Consider the following 17,586-nt stretch of genomic DNA (forward strand, 5'->3'; position numbering starts at 1 on the left):
TACGTGGCGTGTTGGTTAGGTCCACCTTGCAAGGTTAAACCGAATCGATTCGCCGTCAGTCGCTCTCGGATATGAGCACCTTGGTCACTGCGTCGCAGCGTACTGTTGTTTTGGAGAAAAACGGTTATACCCATATTGATGAACTTTGATATATCATTTATTGTTACATTATGTTTGCTCTAGATTTGGTTATGCAAATATTAGACTATGTTAATTTATATAGAATTTGGGCTAATACAAGGAAAGTGAGGAATAACTTTAGTTGCTGTTTTCTGCAAAATAACCACCAGCCAAAAGCCTTGCATGTCTAGATATGTGGGCTAAGTTATACCCACTGGTCGGGTAAGCCTTGCTGAGTATTAGTATACTCAGGGTTTGTTGCCACAATTATTTCAGAACACGCAGACGTAGACTTCTGTCCCTGCTGCGCCAAGTTCATCCGCCGGGATGCAGAGGGATGGGAGATTGTGGAGCCAGACGTCTAGTTATGGATCTCCATATGGCACACTTTTGTTAGTCGTAGGCCCCCTTTCCTCTAGTCGAACCCGGTTTCAGTAATGCAAAGTTTATAAATTATGTTTTTATTCGTACTTGGTTTGTATAACTTAAAGTAAAGTATTATGTATTTTTGTCGTATTTTTAAATATGTGTCGTGTTTGTACCATCTGCGCCCACCTTCGCGTGGGACTATCGGTGATGTTTCGATCGGGACGTGGGTTGAGAAAGGATCGCCAAATTAAGCCGTTAAGCCAATGAGTCCGATGTGTTCAAATGACGGCCTTTACGCTTAATTAGAGTTTTAATTTGGCGGTTCCGTCACAGCTGGTATCAGAGCGGAAACACACCGAGGGTGGTACGGGCATGACTAGTTTCGAAGTTTTTCAAAAGTATAAAGATTTTCATTAGAAAGAACGTAGGGCGAGCAGGCATCTCATTGTATAGTGTTTTTGGGATTTTCCCCTACGAAATGATAGGGGTGTGATTTTATGGCCGTAAGGACTCTTGTAGACGAAGTTCGGGTCGTAAGGTTTCATAGACTTGCCGTGAAGCGTTACAGAAGTGTCGTCGGCCGGGCCAAAGACAGAGTCTGGTAGCTTAAAATGTGTTATGCGGACAGTCCGGTCAGGGCACGCGGACGGTCCGCCGGCTATTGAGGAGAAACACACAGAACCGTCTAAAACTGAGTCGGGTTGACATTATGTACAGCGGACGGTCCGTATAATCTCAGTGGACGGTTCGGTTAGCCAGATTTTTGGTAAAGCGGACGGTCCACCCATGTACTGCGGACGGTCCGCCGTACCATTCTCGGCTGGACCAGGGCAGATCGGTCAGACCGACCGGATGCGCCGATCGATTGCCTGGCCCCGCCTGCAAGCATCATTCAGAATTGTTTTGAAGCCATACATTCTGCATTGTGCCATGACTAGAAAGGATTAGTTACTATCGGTTTTGTTTTAATTTATCGGAATGATGGAACTAACCTCGTCATGGTTGAATGCAGAATGGGAGAACCACCGAACCCTCCTGAGTTGGCCCAGGCCATTGCGGCTATGCTCACTGGGCGCGATGAGCAGACCGCACTCCTCCGTGAGCTTGTGCAGCAGGGCAGAGCGCCGCGGCCTGAGCCTCACCACCAACCACCAGATCCTGGGTACCAGGAGTTCCTGGGGACCCAGCCGCCGCTGTTTCACAAGGTAGATGAGCCGTTGGAGGCCGACAGCTGGCTTAAGACCATAGAGTCCAAGTTCACGCTGTACCCCTACAATGACAATGATAAGGCGTCATATGCAACACAGCAGCTCAGGGGTCCCGCACGCACGTGGTGGGACAACCACATGGCTATGTTTCCTGTTGGCACTCGGTTTTCTTGGAATAAGTTCAAGGAAGCTTTCAGAGCACACCATATTCCTACAGGGGTCATTCGCAGGAAGCTCACCGAGTTCCTGGCCCTAAAGCAGGGTAACAACAATGTGATGCAATATGCCCAGAATTTCAACACACTCTCACAGTACGCTGGTTATCACGTGGATACTGATGAGAAGAAGCAGGCGTGTTTCAGGCAAGGGCTTAGCAGCAAGGTCCAGGATCGCCTGGCGATGTTCAAGTTCAACACTTTTAGTGAGCTAGTCAATGGGGCTGTCGTTCAGGAGGATGCCCTTCTAGCTCATAAAGCAGAAAAGAAGAGAAAGTCACCGGCTGTGGGGGTCTTCTAGCAGTGCTCCTCAGAGGTTCCGCCTGGTACAGTCGGGCCCACAGCATGCCCCCTTTCAGCACCAGCCACCGTAGCAGTGGGGATACAGGCCCCCTCAGTACACTCAGCCACAGGGGACAGTTAGGCCTCATGTTCCTCAGCAGAGTGAGCAAAAGGTGTGGGTGCAGCAGCCGGGGACGCGCCCCAATTTGTTTCCGTGCTACAACTGTGGGCAGCTTGGTCACTTTGCACGGAACTATCCGATGGCACCAAAGCAAGGTCAGCAATCAAGCCAGCAAAACCAAAAGCAGCAAGTGGCTCAGTTCAAGCCAGGGCAGGTGCACTATACTACCTTCGAGGCCATCCCTGAGGGAGCACCAGTGATGTCGGGTACGTTCTCTATTAACGGACACCCCGTTACTGTACTATTTGATTCTGGGGCGTCTCACACATTTGTTAGCAAGGAATGTGTAAGCAGATTGGGATTAGAAGTGGAGAGCATATCCAGGCCATATAATATTCACTCACCCAGGGGGCACTTGATTACTAATCAACTTGTTAGACAAGTACCCTTGCAGTTACAGGGAAGGATTTTTGCCACCCAGCTTATAGTGTTGCCATCCCAGAAGATAGATATTATTCTTGGCATGAATTGGATGGGAGTTCACAGAGTCATTCTTGACACTGTTTCTTGATCTGTGCACATCAACTCTCCTATTCATGGTTCGATGATCTTGAGTCTTATGAGCTCCGTCCCGTTGGTCCATGCGGTGCACCACGCCGAGGGCAAGAAGCTAGAGGATATACCAGTGGTATGTGAATAGCCGGATGTTTTTCCGGATGAATTGCCGGGCATGCCACCTGACCGTGCTGTGGAGTTTTCTATTGAACTGCAACCGGGCACGGCGCCAATCTCCAGGAGGCCATATCGGATGCCACCTAATGAATTAGCAGAATTAAAGAAACAATTACAGGAATTGCTTGATAAGGGCTATATCCGTCCTAGCACGTCACCTTGGGGCTGTCCTGCACTCTTTGTGAAAAAGAAAGAGGAAAGCTGTGGCAGTACCGCCCAAATTAATCCGGCTCAACTGCGCTAACCATCACCTTAAAGGTAATCCCGGCTAACACGCACTTCAAACGGAGTAATCGGGCAGGGCTGTCAGGTAAAGTCCTGAAGAATCCACCTGAGCGTCGATCGAACCCAAAGCTTACATGCAACCCATACGAAGGTGAGTCCAGAGAGTACAACATTTCACAGATACATTACATTACAGAGTCTTAACTTAATTATTACAAACCAAGTTCAAAATCTCTGAAAGGTACTTGAAGTTCAAATTGACAGTAGTCAGAGTTCACTGCAGCGGAAATAAAGCGATTACTAAACGACGATATAAGATGTCATGATGAAGCCCGTACATGACATCACTCGGCATTGTCATCGTTAGCCGGAGTCGTATCCCACTCCACCGACCAACCAGGAGGTAAAACACACGGCCAGGTCAAACTAGCTATTTGATCTTCAAACGTATGACCTGAAAACAAAGTGGAGCCACAAGCAAGGCTGAGTATTCTAATACTAAGCAAGGCTTACCCGACTAGAATATATTTAACCCTCTAACTAGACATGCAAGGCTTTTGGCTTGAGGAGTTTATTTTTGCCGAAAAGCAATAAAGAGTAAGTCCTTATTTTCCGATTTTAGCTTCCAAGTTCTAGTTTGATTAACCATTCTACATTAGCCTCTATCCAAAAGCATACATGGTGAAAAACAATTATTTTTCATCATTCAACCATATTTCTCATCATCATTGTTCCACTTCTTACTCTATGTGGCAAAAGGGTTAAGCAGTCTCAATATCCGTGAGAGACGGACGATTCGAATCGAATTTGTTAACCTGGTCAGGCAGACCTAAATACACGCATGGGGAATGCAACCACCCACGCGACTTTTCCCCTTTTTCCCCGGGCATGAAACAGGCCCACCGCCCTAGGGTGACCTGCACCCGTGCGTGACCAAAGACCAGACAGTGGGGAGTATGTTCCACGGCCGGTTCCATCAGGTACTTAAGCTTACCAATTACCATATTCTCGGCATGTGGTTAGTACGTTCAAACGCTTAACCACCACTACCACACACCGCGGCCTTATCCATTTTCACTAAACAAACGGGGTATCACAAGTACAACAACCCCGCCCGTAAACCTTATATTGCAGTGTGTAGTAATCATTCAACTCCTATGAGCTCGCGAGTGACAGGAAATCACTCGACTTCTACTGAACCATTAGCATAGCCAACTAGCGACCTACACATACTAGTGTTCAAGCATAGGTACCTAGGATCATGCAACTAAGGTTCCAAACAATTTCTACAACTTAAATGCACAAATAAAATAGGGATATAAACAGTTGCATAAATTTAAAATAGGTAGGACATGCTCCGGGGCTTGCCTTCCTGAGCGGAGCTAGCCTTGGGCTCTTCTGAACTCTGGTTCAGGTCTTCAGTGATTTCAGTTAGGTTAACTTGAGCTTCACGCTGCTCACTCTCGGACTCCGGCACCAGCTCGTACATACCGTCGACGAGAGTAGTCAAATCTACACGAATGCATATGCGTGAGTTGTGGTGGTGGTAACAATCTTAATTTAATTCACTAAAGAGTTGTAAAATATTTTCTTTACACCTCCTTGGGCAATCATTTATAGAGTATTGTCTAGATTAACTATTTCTTATTAAGTAAGTGGGGGTTTTGTTATTTTTAGAAAAGTTATTTTCAAGTACAAGCATGAAATATTTAAAACAGATGATGGGTATAGTTTCTGATGATGAAATTTTTATGGAGAGTCAATTACTTAATTACAAACTTTTCATAAAATTTTCTGCTATTTTCACTAAGCATAATAATTATTAAAAATTCATTACACAGCCACTGCTAGGATTAATATTCATTTATACAGAACAAATCCTACAAGTAAAGATGCTAAAATTTTTACTGGGTTCTCCTAAGCTTATGTTAAGTCTAATGTAAAAATTTCAGATTTAATTAATCATTACACAAGGCATGAAAAATAGCACAAGGTATAGCTGCATGGATCAAAACCAAATTCTATAGACTGTTATAGCAAGTTCCAAAGCCTCATCTTTTACCAGCATGGTTATATAATTAAATTTAAACCCTAGAAAAATTATTATAATTTTTCATGTGCAGGAACTATTTTTCATGATTTAATGTATCTATCCTCACCAAAAATCCTTTGATCCAGTTGGATTTAACTAAAAATTCTCAACCTTTTTCTGTAGACTCTGGCAACTAAAATACAGGTACTGCAAAAGTTTGAACCCATGAAACATGTCATAACCACTTGGATAAATAAAACTATCTATCCTAGGCATACACCAAGATTTAATTAAACTGATAGGTAGGCATGTCAACTGTCCACGAGAACTTTTACACAAGGCCATTCATCTAACATGTAACCCACTGACCAAAAATGGCTAACAGCTCATGCTTGTAACTTGAGATCTAATAAAATATATATTTTCTTTGTATTTTAAATAAAGCAATAACTATTGAGCAAATGAAAAATTGCATGTAGCAAAAGTTGTAGACTTCTTGGCAAAGATTCCAGAACAGTTGAGTTTGCATTTTTTCTGATTTTTCTACGATTTTAAACGAATTTACAAGTTTGCTGTTTTTTAAAACAAAAGAAAAAGCAAACGGAAACTTGTATCTAGGCCCCTGGAAAGGTTTGGGGGCTCGCACATAAGCCCTTGGCTGGAGCTGGGACAGGGGAGGCGGCGGCGGTTGTTTCTCGGCGAGGAGGCTCGCCGGCGGCGGGGATGGCGTCCAGGGGTGAGAGCTCTCCGAGCTCTACTTGTGGGTGGGTGATGTGGTCGACGGGGATGGCCGGAGCAGGCGCGCCGGCGGCGCACAGGGAGCGGCGGCGGCGGCTGTAGCGGGCGGCGGCGCTCCGATGGCCTGGGGGGTGGTCGAGGGGTCGGGAAGCTTCACGGCGGCGAGGAGAAGCTAGCTAGGGGGTTGATTTGAGTTGGGGAGGGGCGGAGCAGGGAGTTCCGCGGCGGGCGGGCGGCCGGCGGCGACTCTCTCCGCGACGGCGGCACCCGGCGGCGATGGGAATGGGCGAGGCCTAGCCGCAGAGCTTCACCACGGCGAGGAGGTCCCGTTCCGGGGTTCAGTTGGGACCGAGGGGCACCGGAGGTAGGGGCTCCATGGTGAGCTCGAGCAGCGGCGGCAATGGCGGGGCGGTGGCGCCGTTCTGGCACTGGGGGCGCGGCTCGGCTTGGTGAGGGAAGGGGAGTAGAGTAGGAGGGTGGAACGCCCTTTGGCGAAGCAAATGGGGAGGGGGAGCTCGGTAGGAAGGGGGTGTAGAAGAAGGGAGCGGCGGCGCATGCGCGGCGTGCGGTGGCGTGCTCGCCGAGCGGCCTTGATGGCGGGTCAGGGTGCAGCGAGGGGGTTTGGGGCGACGGTGGCGCGCGGTAATGAAGGCTGGCTGCGGTTAGTGGCTCAGGCAGGCATGGCCGGCTCGTTTGGGTGCCACGGCGGCGTCGCGGCGCGTCGCCGAGCGCTCGTCGCGGCGTGCTCGTCAACGGGCAGGGCGCGGCAGGCTCGACGGGATGGGGGAGGGTCAGCGGGCGAGCGTGCGCACTCGAACGGGGAGGGAGTCAGCGGCGCGGCCAAGCAGTAGGCGCAGCGAGCGGGCGTGCGTGCACGCTCAAGTGCCTGCGCGCGCAGAGAGGCAGGTAGAGCGAGGGAGAGAGAGAGGGGAGAGGGAAAGAGAGTGGAGAGAGAAAGAGAGAGGTCAACCGGTTTGACTCCAAAATAACTCAAATTTTTGTATTGAAACTCCAAAAAGTTTGAAAACGAAAGTTGTTTGCCTTGTCAAACTCTACAACTTTTGTTTTGGGCAAAAGTTCATTCGGGCTAAGGTGTGAGAGTTGACTTTTTGGTTTAATTAAACGGATTTTTGACATTTAAGAAATTTGAAAATTTGGGGGGGTTAACCCGTCATTTCCCATTAATTGCAGTTTTAAACAGTGATAATCACCGGAGGTGTCACAAAAGCCTCAGGTTGTGTGTGGACTATAGACTTCTGAATGTCGTCAGAATCAAGAATAAGTATCCACTTCCCCGGATTGATATTCTGTTTGATCAGCTATTCGGGGCCAAAGTATTTTCCAAGATTGATCTCCGCTCTGGCTATTATCAGATAAAGATTAGAGCTGAAGATATTCCCAAGACAGCTTTTTCCACCAGATACGGACTTTTAGAATATCTGGTCATGTCTCTCGAGCTAACCAATGCCCCTGCTCATTTCATGTATCTCATGAACTCGGTGTTCATGCCCGAGCTAGACAAGTTCGTCGTGATTTTCATTGATGACATCCTGCTATTTTCCAAGAATGAAGAAGAACATGCAGAACATCTCCGCATTGTGCTTCAGCGCCTGCGGGAGCACAAGCTGTACGCCAAATTTAGTAAATGTGATTTCTGGCTCACGGAAGTCCAGTTCTTGGGCCACATCATCTCAGACAAGGGGATTTCTGTTGATCCTAGCAAGATTCAGGATGTCCTGAATTGGAAGACTCCAGAATCTGTTTCAGAGATCCGGAGTTTCCTTGGGCTAGCAGGCTATTATCGCCGGTTTGTGCCGGAGTTCTCTAAAATTACTAGGCCCATGACTGAGTTACTCAAGAAAGGGGTGAGGTTTAGTTGGGACGACAAATGTGAGCAGGCCTTCCAGACTTTGAGAAAGCTTCTGACGTCTGCCCCTGTCCTTGCTCAGCCAGATATTAACCGGCCTTTTGATGTGTATTGTGATGCATCAGGTACGGGTCTCGGCTGTGTTCTCATCCCTGTTTGTCTTCGCCGGATATTAATTCGGCCATTAATGCTTGTTGTAATGCACTAGGTACGGGCCTAGGCTACGTCCTTATGCAGGATCAGCGCGTGATTGCCTATGCCTCCAGAGCCCTCAGACGGCATGAAGAGAATTATGCTACTCATGATTTGGAATTAGCAGCAGTGGTGCATGCATTAAAGATCTGGCGTCATTACCTTCTTGGCAATCCAGTGCATATGTACTCAGACCACAAGAGTCTCAAGTATATTTTTACCCAGAGCGAGCTAAATTTGCGCCAGAGACGGTGGTTAGAATTGATTAAAGACTATGATTTGGAGATTCATTATCACCCGGGCAAAGCTAATGTTGTAGCCGATGCCTTAAGCCGCAAAGCAAGTTGTAGCTGCGTGTCCGCTATAGTTCTGCATGAAACCTTGTGTCAAGAGATGGAGAAGATGAACTTGGCTATTGTGTCTGAGGGCACACTTGCTAATATCACCCTCACACCCACACTTCGAGATCAGATTATTACTGCTTAGAAGAATGATATGGGCATGGATAAGATCAGGCAACGGCTCAGTGAGGATGATCCTCAGGTGCAATGCTTCCATCAAGATAGTGAGAGGGTTCTTTGGTTTAAAGATCGGTTAGGGGTGCCTAAGAACTTTGAGCTCCGGAAACAAATTCTCGATGAGGCTCACCTTTCTAGGTATTCAATTCACCCGGGCAGTAACAAAATGTATCAAGATCTTAGGCAGCGGTTCTGGTGGACCAGGATGAAACGTGAGGTCGCTAAATATGTGTCCGAGTGCGATATCTGTCGAAGAGTCAAGGCAAGTCATCTCAAACCTGCCGGTATGCTACAGCCTTTGGATATTCCTTCGTGGAAGTGGGAGGATATTAGTATGGACTTCATTGTTGGGTTGCCTCCCACGTCAAAGGGATATGATTCTATTTGGGTTATTGTTGACCGCCTCACTAAGTCCGCTCATTTTCTTCCAGTCAAGACACGTTATTCATCTCATCAATATGCAGAGATATATATGGCTCGGATTGTGAGTCTTCATGGTGTACCCAAGACGATTATTTCCGACAGAGGCACACAGTTTGTTGCCCGTTTCTGGGAGCAGTTGCATGCATCTCTGGGTACTCAGCTTATTCGCAGCTCAGCCTATCATCCTCAGACCGATGGTCAAACTGAGCGAATCAATCAAATTCTAGAGGATATGCTTAGAGCCTGTGTGCTCTCTTATATCAAGAAATGGGATGAATGACTACCTCTAGCGGAATTCTCTTATAACAATAGTTATCAGAAAAGCATCAGAATGGCTCCTTTTGAGGCATTGTATGGGCGGAGGTGTAGAACTCCAGTGAATTGGTCAGAAGCAGGAGAAAGAAGTGTGTTCGGCCCTGAGATGGTCTGTGAGGCAGAAGAACAAGTCCGGTTCATACAGGAGAATTTGAAAATAGCCCAGTCACGACAGAAAAGTTATGCGGACAAGAAACGTCAATCTGTCACATTCCAAGTGGGAGACCATGTCTATTTGCGGGTATCTCCAATGAAAGTAGTCCAGCGATTCGGCGTGAAGGGAAAGCTCGCCCCTCGCTATGTTGGGCCTTTTCCTATTATTGAGCGGTGTGGGCTGGTAGCATATCGCCTGGAACATCCTGCCCAAATATCCGCAGTTCATAATATTTTTCATGTCTCTCAACTCCGGAAATGCCTCCGTGTTCCAGAAAAGGTGATTGATATAGAAAAATTGCAACTGGAGCCTGATCTTGTCTATCCGGAGTACCCAGTCAAAATTGTTGATCACAAGACCAGGGTCACTCGGAATCAAACCAGTGACTTTTATAAGGTGCAATGGAGTAATCACTCCGAGCGGGAAGCTACTTGGGAGACGGAGGAATTTGTTCGGACTAAATGTCCGGAATTGCTACAAGCTTATCGAGGTACACACCAATTTCTGACTCTCCCTTTAGCCATTCATTAAATCTCGGGGCGAGATTTCTTTTAGGGGGTAGGATTGTAACGCCTGCCTCGCGGACAGTCCGCGCGGGACCGGCGGACAGTGCGCCAGGCATCGTCCAGATATTTATCTGGATGGGTGTGGGACCCACTTGTCATTTCTCTCTTCCTCCTCACTCCGTCCAGAGCCGAGCGGAGCTCGTGCGCTCGCCCCGCCGGTTTCCCCTTTCCGTCGATCTCCCTCCTCCGGCCACCAAACCTCGATTCCTCGCGCGGGAACCTTCCTCGGCACCTCCTCCACCTTCCCCAAACCCCTAGACCGGCTTCTTACGGCGAAATCATCCCCCGCCACTGCCGGTTGCCATTGGAGGTGCTTGAAGCTTTGCTCCGCATCGATCCGCTTCTCCGGTCGTCCTCCACTCGAACCGACCGCGGGAATGGATTCGTGGTGAGTTCCTTGTGCTTTCCGGACTTTTTCCCTTTCCATGGTGTGTCGCCGGCGCCGAAGAACGGCCGCCACCGTCGCCGCCGCACGTACTGCCGCCTGTGGCGAGGGTCAGAAGCTAGGTATCGCGGACGGTCCACTTGGGAGATGCGGACAGTCCGCCGGTCAGATTAGGTTTCGACCAGAGACGATGTTGTCTCTGGTAGTATAGCAGAGTTACCTGCGGACAGTCCGCTATAGGGGAGCGGATGGTCCGCCGTTGAAGCTTGAAGTTTGTCCAGAGACGGTGTCTCCGGTGGGATTCGCAGGATTAAACTGCGGACGGTCCGCCGCTTGGGCGCGGACAGTCTGCAGTAGAGTCTAGGATTTTGCCCAGAGACATTGTCGTCTCTGGTGGATGGAATACGTGAACTACGGACGGTCCGCCAAGGGGGGCCGGACAGTCCGCAGTAGAGTTTAGAAATTGTTCCAGAGGCGTTATTGTCTCTGGTGGGCTGGCGCAGGTGTACCGCGGACGGTCCACTAAGGGTGAGCGGACAGTCCGCCGTATAGATTGAAGTTTTGTCCAGAGATGTACTTGGAGCTGGTGTGTCGGTAAAATAGTGCGGCGGACGGTCCGCCACTGGGGAGCGGACAGTCCGCAGGGTAAACCAGTTGAAATAAAGTAGTTACATCATTGAGCTGCACTCATTTATTTCATATGCATACGTGTAGCATCCGCAGCTGAGGGCGCCGTATTTGAGGTGATTGCGGCACCACAGGAGCAGCCGACGCAAGCCCAGGAGGAGAGGTGTGAGCACCCGGCCCAAGGCCCGTCTGACCCCAGTTCTGTGCAGCAGCCCGAAGGTAAGCCCCGGTGCACATCCTATTAATTTTAAATTATGACACCTATATATGTATTTATTGCTTATGCATTACGTTTAGGAGTTGTTTGAAACCCTAGTTGCATGAACCCTAGGTGTCCTTGAGTTGTACTAGTATGTATAGGACGGTAGAAATGCTATGCTAGATAGGGTTCGGTAGAAGTCGAGAAATTCTTGGTTACTCGTGAGATATATGATGGTTTTATGTTTTCAGGTATGAGTACTAATTTTGGATGAAAGTCTTGGAATGAAAGAAAGAATAGAATCTGAGACCGGGCGGGAGAAGTGTAGTTCCGCCTGTGTCGGTTAAGGGACCGAGCCGTTGTTGGCCCTGCTGATCATGTTTGAACTGTACTAACCGCATGCCGGGAGTAGGAGGTAGTCGAAACCGGTAAGCCAAGTACTGCCTTGCTTCGAAAGTACAAAACTTCTACCCACCCCTTAGGGCGAGTAGAGTGGCCGCGGAGAATCGGGATGCATATGTTTACTTTTGGTGGTCTCTCGTAGGGCTCGGCTGACTATATGCAGGTGGGGCGGTTCTGTAGTTGGGGGCGGGGAGGGGAATGGTTGGCATGTATAGTCCGATGGGGCAAATACGTGCCGTGTTGGTTAGGTCCACCTTGCAAGGTTAAACCGAATCGATTCGCCGTCAGTCGCTCTCGGATATGAGCACCTTGGTCACCGCGTCGCAGCGTAGTGTTGTTTTGGAGAAAAACGGTTATACCCATATTGATGAACTTTGATATATCATTTATTGTTACATTATGTTTGCTCTAGATTTGGTTATTCAAATATTAGACTATGTTAATTTATATAGAATTTGGGCTAAAACAAAGAAAGTGAGGAATAACTTTAGTTGCTGTTTTCTGTAAAATAACCACCAGCCAAAAGCCTTGCATGTCTAGGTATGTGGGCTAAGTTATACCCACTGGTCGGGTAAGCCTTGCTGAGTATTAGTATACTCAGGGTTTGTTGCCACAATTATTTCATGACACGCAGACGTAGACTTATGTCCCTGCTGCGCCAAGTTCATCCGCTGGGATGCAGAGGGATGAGAGCTTGTGGAGCCAGACGTCTAGTTAGGAATCTCCCTAGGGCACACTTTTGTTAGTCGTAGGCCCCCTTTCCTCTAGTCGAACCCGGTTTCAGTAATGCAAAGTTTATAAATTATGTTTTTATTCGTACTTGGTTTGTAAAACTTAAAGTAAAGTATTATGTATTTTTGTCGTATTTTTCAAATATGTGTCGTGCTTATACCATCTGCGCCCACCTTCGCGTGGGACTATCGGTGATGTTTCGATCGGGACGTGGGTTGAGAAAGGATCGCTAAATTAAGCCGTTAAGCCAATGAGCCCGATGTGTTCAAATGATGGCCTTTACGCTCAATTAGAGTTTTAATTTAGCGGTTCCGTCACAGCTAGTAAGAAGCAAATGGTAGGAGTATTTCTTTCTTTATGGGTTCGTATAAGCCTGCAGAAGCACATCGAGAATGTACGAGTATCAATTGTAGGTGTAGGTACAAGAGGTTTTATTGGTAACAAGGCAAGTGACAAATTTGGTGCTTTTTCCTTTATTATTCATGCAGCTTATACTTTAATAATAACTGTATCACACACAGTACAAAAAAAAAACTGTATCACACTTGGAAACTTAGGATGCTGCTTTTCCATGTTAAATGCTGACATCCATTTTTGAATTAAACAATAATTTTAAATATTTCTTCCGAGAACAGGAGTTTTTTTTAGCGAATGGAGAACTGGAGTTTAAAAATGCATGTTTTTGGTACTACAATACTTTCAAAAATAGTGAAAAGACAAGCAGAAAAAGACAAGTAGAGTTTTTTTTTTTGTACCGAGGGGCAATTATCATTTTGAAACGTTTTATTTCCTTAAGTTTTAAGAAGTATCTGCTTACTATTGTATTCACCATGGATATACTTGTTTGCTGTAAATACAGCACATACTCACATATGTTCCTGCAATATGCTTCAGGGATCAGTATCAGTCAGCATGTCTATACATGAAACTCATGTTTGCTTTGTATGTTGCCACTTGGCTGCTGGTGAAAAAAATGGGGATGAACTAAAGAGGAATAGAAATGTTGAAGAAATCCACAGAAGAACAGTGTTTGGTAACCCAGTTCATAGAGTAGGCGTGCCCCAGAAAATACATGACCATGAGTAAGCAAATTAATCTGTGTCTTAAATACTTTATGGTACGCTTCATTATTACAATTAATCAGCCACTGCAATGGTTTTTATATCAGTACACGCCCTTAAATTTTTCAGAAGGATTATATGGTTAGGGGATCTCAATTATCGCCTCAACTTATCATATGAAAGGACACACGAAAAACTTATCTCCAAACAGGACTGGGATGGATTGTTCGAGAAGGATCAGGTAATCTGATGGCACTAATACATTAATTTACTTCCCTAGAATTTCCAGCTCACGCTTCTCCTCTGACAGCTGAAAAAAAAACTAGGGAAAGGATGCACATTCGATGGTTGGGTTGAAGGAGCTATCAGCTTTCCCCCAACATACAAATACGAGTTTAACTCAGAAAAATATGTAAGTGATGCGACAAAATCTGGGAGAAGAACACCTGCCTGCATGGTATGCTTTCCCTTCTAAGCCCTGCCTTTTGCCCTGCATAAGATTCATTCTAATTATTCCGACCGTTTTAGATAACAGAACTGAAGATATGCCGACAATAAGCAAACACTTTCACCTACATGTGTAGGTGTGACCGCATTCTCTCATATGGGAAGGGAACCAAGCTACTTTCTTACAAGAGGGCGGAGCTTACATTTTCTGATCATCGTCCTGTGACTGCAGTCTACATGGCAGTTGTTGAAGTTTTTGTCCATAGGAAGTTTCAGAGAGCTCTAACATTGACCCGTACAAAGGTTGATGATCGCCTATTAATGGGAAAGGAAGCACTTCTAGAACCATTGAACCATGAGACAGGCAATTTCCCAGCTCAAGTTCCATCCAAGGTGATGGCAATGCAATGCCAGATCACAGAATCCGCGTGAGAAGGTTCAATTGTATTTCTTATTTGACCAAGAACATCATTCATTATGTGAGACCGGGAGTTGTGTCTATGAGACCATGATTATGGACCCTTATCTAGCCATAGCATCCTTGCTAGTATGATGTCACTAGTTGGAATAAACACTCATGTAAGATCGATCAAGTCATACACCAAGTTCTCGAGTACAGTATTTTGTTTCTCCTTCTATTTTCTTTCTTTTCTTTATTCTTCTTATTAAGTACTTTTTTAGCTTTTTTTACGGTAGCTGTGGATGCTTTTTAATGGCTATGGATGCTTATCTAAATTAGTAGTTTCAATTAAATTTATTTGATGATGGGTATTATGGTAATTGAAAAGCATAGCTCACCACCAATGTAAGAAATAGCGGGCTAAGATATTTAGCGGAAGACCTTCCAAAAAGCTAAAAGAGCTAGAGGGAAAGCTATAGCAGAAGCTAAATCATTTAGCGGAATAATAAAATAGTCAATAATTACATACAAATTTAGAAGAATCATTGGTCTAACACTCTAAAAATAGACTCGACACATATCTTGACTGTCCAACGGTGCATATACTGCTTTGTCTATGATCCACTCTAGTTATATTAATTCTTTATTTCTTTTGAATAAATCTTTAGCGAACATAGCGGTCATTTATTACCGCTAAATCCTGTAAAACCCCCTTTAGCGGACATAGCGGACAAATATTGTATAGCGTAGCGGTAGGTCTCCTAAAAAGCTAATAGCGGACAATAACGAGCTATTAGCGGGCTATTTTGTACATTGCTCACCACACATCCTCTCTCGCCGCGTCCTGCCGCGCCCTCGCTCGCTCTCCCGTCGCCGTCGCCGTCTCCACCTCCGCACATGGACGTCGAGGGAGTCATAGGCGTTCTGCACGGGGTGGGTGCCCTCCACCTCCACCAGCCGAAGGCGGTGGCCCTGGATCTGGACGTTGATGGAGGCTAGAGCGTGACGTTGGAGACACGGAACAGGCAGTGGCGGAATCAGGATTAAGTCGAACCCCGGGCCGAGTTTTAAGTATAGACGTCCACAAACTCACAGTTCAAAAGATACATGAAAATATAAACGGAAAGATAGATAACATACAAAAAGCGCCATCGCGAAGTAATATATTTATTCTTCTTCAGCAATTGATCCAAGTCCTCCTTCAGCAATTGATCCAAGTCCAGAGGTAGAAGCTACTGCAAAATGAAAAAGATATATTAAATATCTAAAACATGTAGCAATGATAATGTAAATCAACAATTCGAATAAGGATTTTGTAAATACCACTCGAATGAGGTAGTTGAATCCTGCGCTTTCGCATATCCTAATAGTGCCTTAATATCTTATCGTTTTCAATGGCAGTAAATATCTCTCTCTCAATATAGCACAACCATGCGGTGATTTAGCCAATCATCAGCCATCTTATTCCGCAACTCCGTTTTGATGATATCCAAAATGACTTTAGTTGTCAGTTTGGCACAAGCTTCACACATATCTTTTTGTATAAATGGTGAAGTCAATAAATTATTTCCTAAGTCTTCTTTTCGACATTCTGAAGTCTGTCATACTAATCAAATATTGAATCATTGAAAATAGAAACTGAATCATTCTAAAATTGTTAATTTGTTCATCTAATTTCTTACCTCTCCTCGCTATCTGCTGACTTGCAGCACTGGCTCACCGCAACCCACTGCCGCGCCGCGCGGGTGTGCGGCGGCGCAGGCCGCAGGTGCCTGGCCGCGAGGCGCGAGCCGCCTGCCGCTCGCCGCACCTGACCGGCTGGCCGCTGGCCTCTCCCCTCCCCAGTCCTGCCCCTCGCTTCGCCCGTGCAGCCGCCTGCAGTGCCGCCTGGGTGGCTAGGTGCCTGCCTGCCTGCCGCTGCCGACTGCCGTCGCCCCCGGCCCCCGGCCAGTCCCTGGTTGCGCCTCGCGCGAGCTCGGTGCGCCGCCGCCGGCTGCCGCCTCTGGGTGCCCCCGATGCCGATGCGCGATATGGATGGATAGTGGATTGGGATAGGGTTGACTATTTGTGCAACTGGGCCTTGGGCTTCAGAGTTTAGTGAGCCGCTACATTACATTTGGGCCAGAGATCGGAAAACTAAAAAAAATTGGGCCGAACCCCGGGCCATGGCCCGGGTGGCCCGGGGTGTGCATCCGCCCCTGGGAATAGGTAGGTCCCGCCGGCGGCGACCGGGCGCCGTTGATGAGCAGGCTGTCGGGCGGCGGGAGCAGGGCGCCGCGGGCTCACCGGCATGGCGCCGCCGACTGGAGGAAGGCACGCCGCTGGCTGGATAAAGAACAATTCGAAACCCTATTCATCAAGAAAACTATAGTCCACTAAATCACCTCCTTCAATTATACTACTCCAAACATTATTCTATCTTATATCGATTTCAATGTTTAAAATTGCGAGCTATAGAATTTAGCGGAAACTTGACCAAAACGCTATTTACCGCTATAGCGGCGCTATTCGGCGCTATAGCGAGCTATTTTTTACACTGATTGATTTACTATCTTACCCTTGATTAAATAAAATAATTTCAAATATAGAATTATCAGAGTTATTTTTTTAAAAGTTGAGCCCACCAATTTAATAGGCATCTAGTGCATGTGAGCCCACCATTAAATATGCATCCGATGTCTATAGATGTCTCTTTTTTTTTGCATCTTGATGCTTATCAATTCTGAACCGTCGGCCTCCTTAACCATCCATTCCCCCCAACCATAGTAGAAAAGTTGAACTTATTAAGTACGGAAAGTATACCGAAGGATCTAATTATTTTAGTTGAGTGTTTCATAGCATTATCTATTTCATAGTTTCAAGCTATACTTAACAAAATATTACCTTACAGTTTGATTAGTTGGAACAAATGAACTCCTCTTTAATTAATGAACATTCAACTAGATAGAAAGTAAAGGTTCAACAAAACAAATTTGTTCGGATTAAAAAAACTAAGCATAATTGAACCCAAGATCATTGATTGTCCCAGTATTTACCCGAAAATCACACAAAAGCAAGCTGTAGGAAAATTCAGAGCTTCGAGGGTGTATTCCTTTACTATCACGCCGTTTGGCTGCACTAGTTTGAGCAGTGGAGCTGCGGCCGGCCATGGCTGCTGCAGCCGGCGGGCACTGCTGCTGGTGAGTGCATGGCTAGGCCCATGTAGGGCCGCCGAACGGCTGCGTGCAGCCGGAATCAGCCCAGCCAGCTGCAACAA

General features: G+C 46.6%; 1 protein-coding gene across 1 annotated transcript; it reads left to right on the forward strand.

Annotated features, from left to right (window-relative positions):
• Window positions 1-12,794: 12,794 nt before the first annotated feature.
• On the forward strand, window positions 12,795-14,568 carry LOC120698008 (type I inositol polyphosphate 5-phosphatase 1-like). Its single transcript, XM_039981439.1, has 4 exons — window positions 12,795-13,504; window positions 13,613-13,724; window positions 13,794-13,940; window positions 14,068-14,568. The coding sequence occupies exons 1-4, from the start codon at window positions 13,308-13,310 to the stop codon at window positions 14,071-14,073; spliced, it is 462 nt and encodes a 153-aa protein (XP_039837373.1). The 5' UTR covers window positions 12,795-13,307; the 3' UTR covers window positions 14,074-14,568.
• Window positions 14,569-17,586: the final 3,018 nt, after the last annotated feature.

This window comes from Panicum virgatum, chromosome 3K (assembly GCF_016808335.1).
Source record: "Panicum virgatum strain AP13 chromosome 3K, P.virgatum_v5, whole genome shotgun sequence".
In the NCBI taxonomy this organism is placed as follows: domain Eukaryota; kingdom Viridiplantae; phylum Streptophyta; class Magnoliopsida; order Poales; family Poaceae; genus Panicum; species Panicum virgatum.

Coding starts and splice junctions, on each gene's coding strand:
- LOC120698008 (XM_039981439.1), top strand. CDS start 13,308: ATGCTTCAGGGATCAGTATCAGTCAGCATGTCTATACATGAAACTCAT. Junction 13,505..13,612: donor CAGAAAATACATGACCATGA/GTAAGCAAATTA, acceptor TAAATTTTTCAG/AAGGATTATATGGTTAGGGG. Junction 13,725..13,793: donor GATTGTTCGAGAAGGATCAG/GTAATCTGATGG, acceptor CTCCTCTGACAG/CTGAAAAAAAAACTAGGGAA.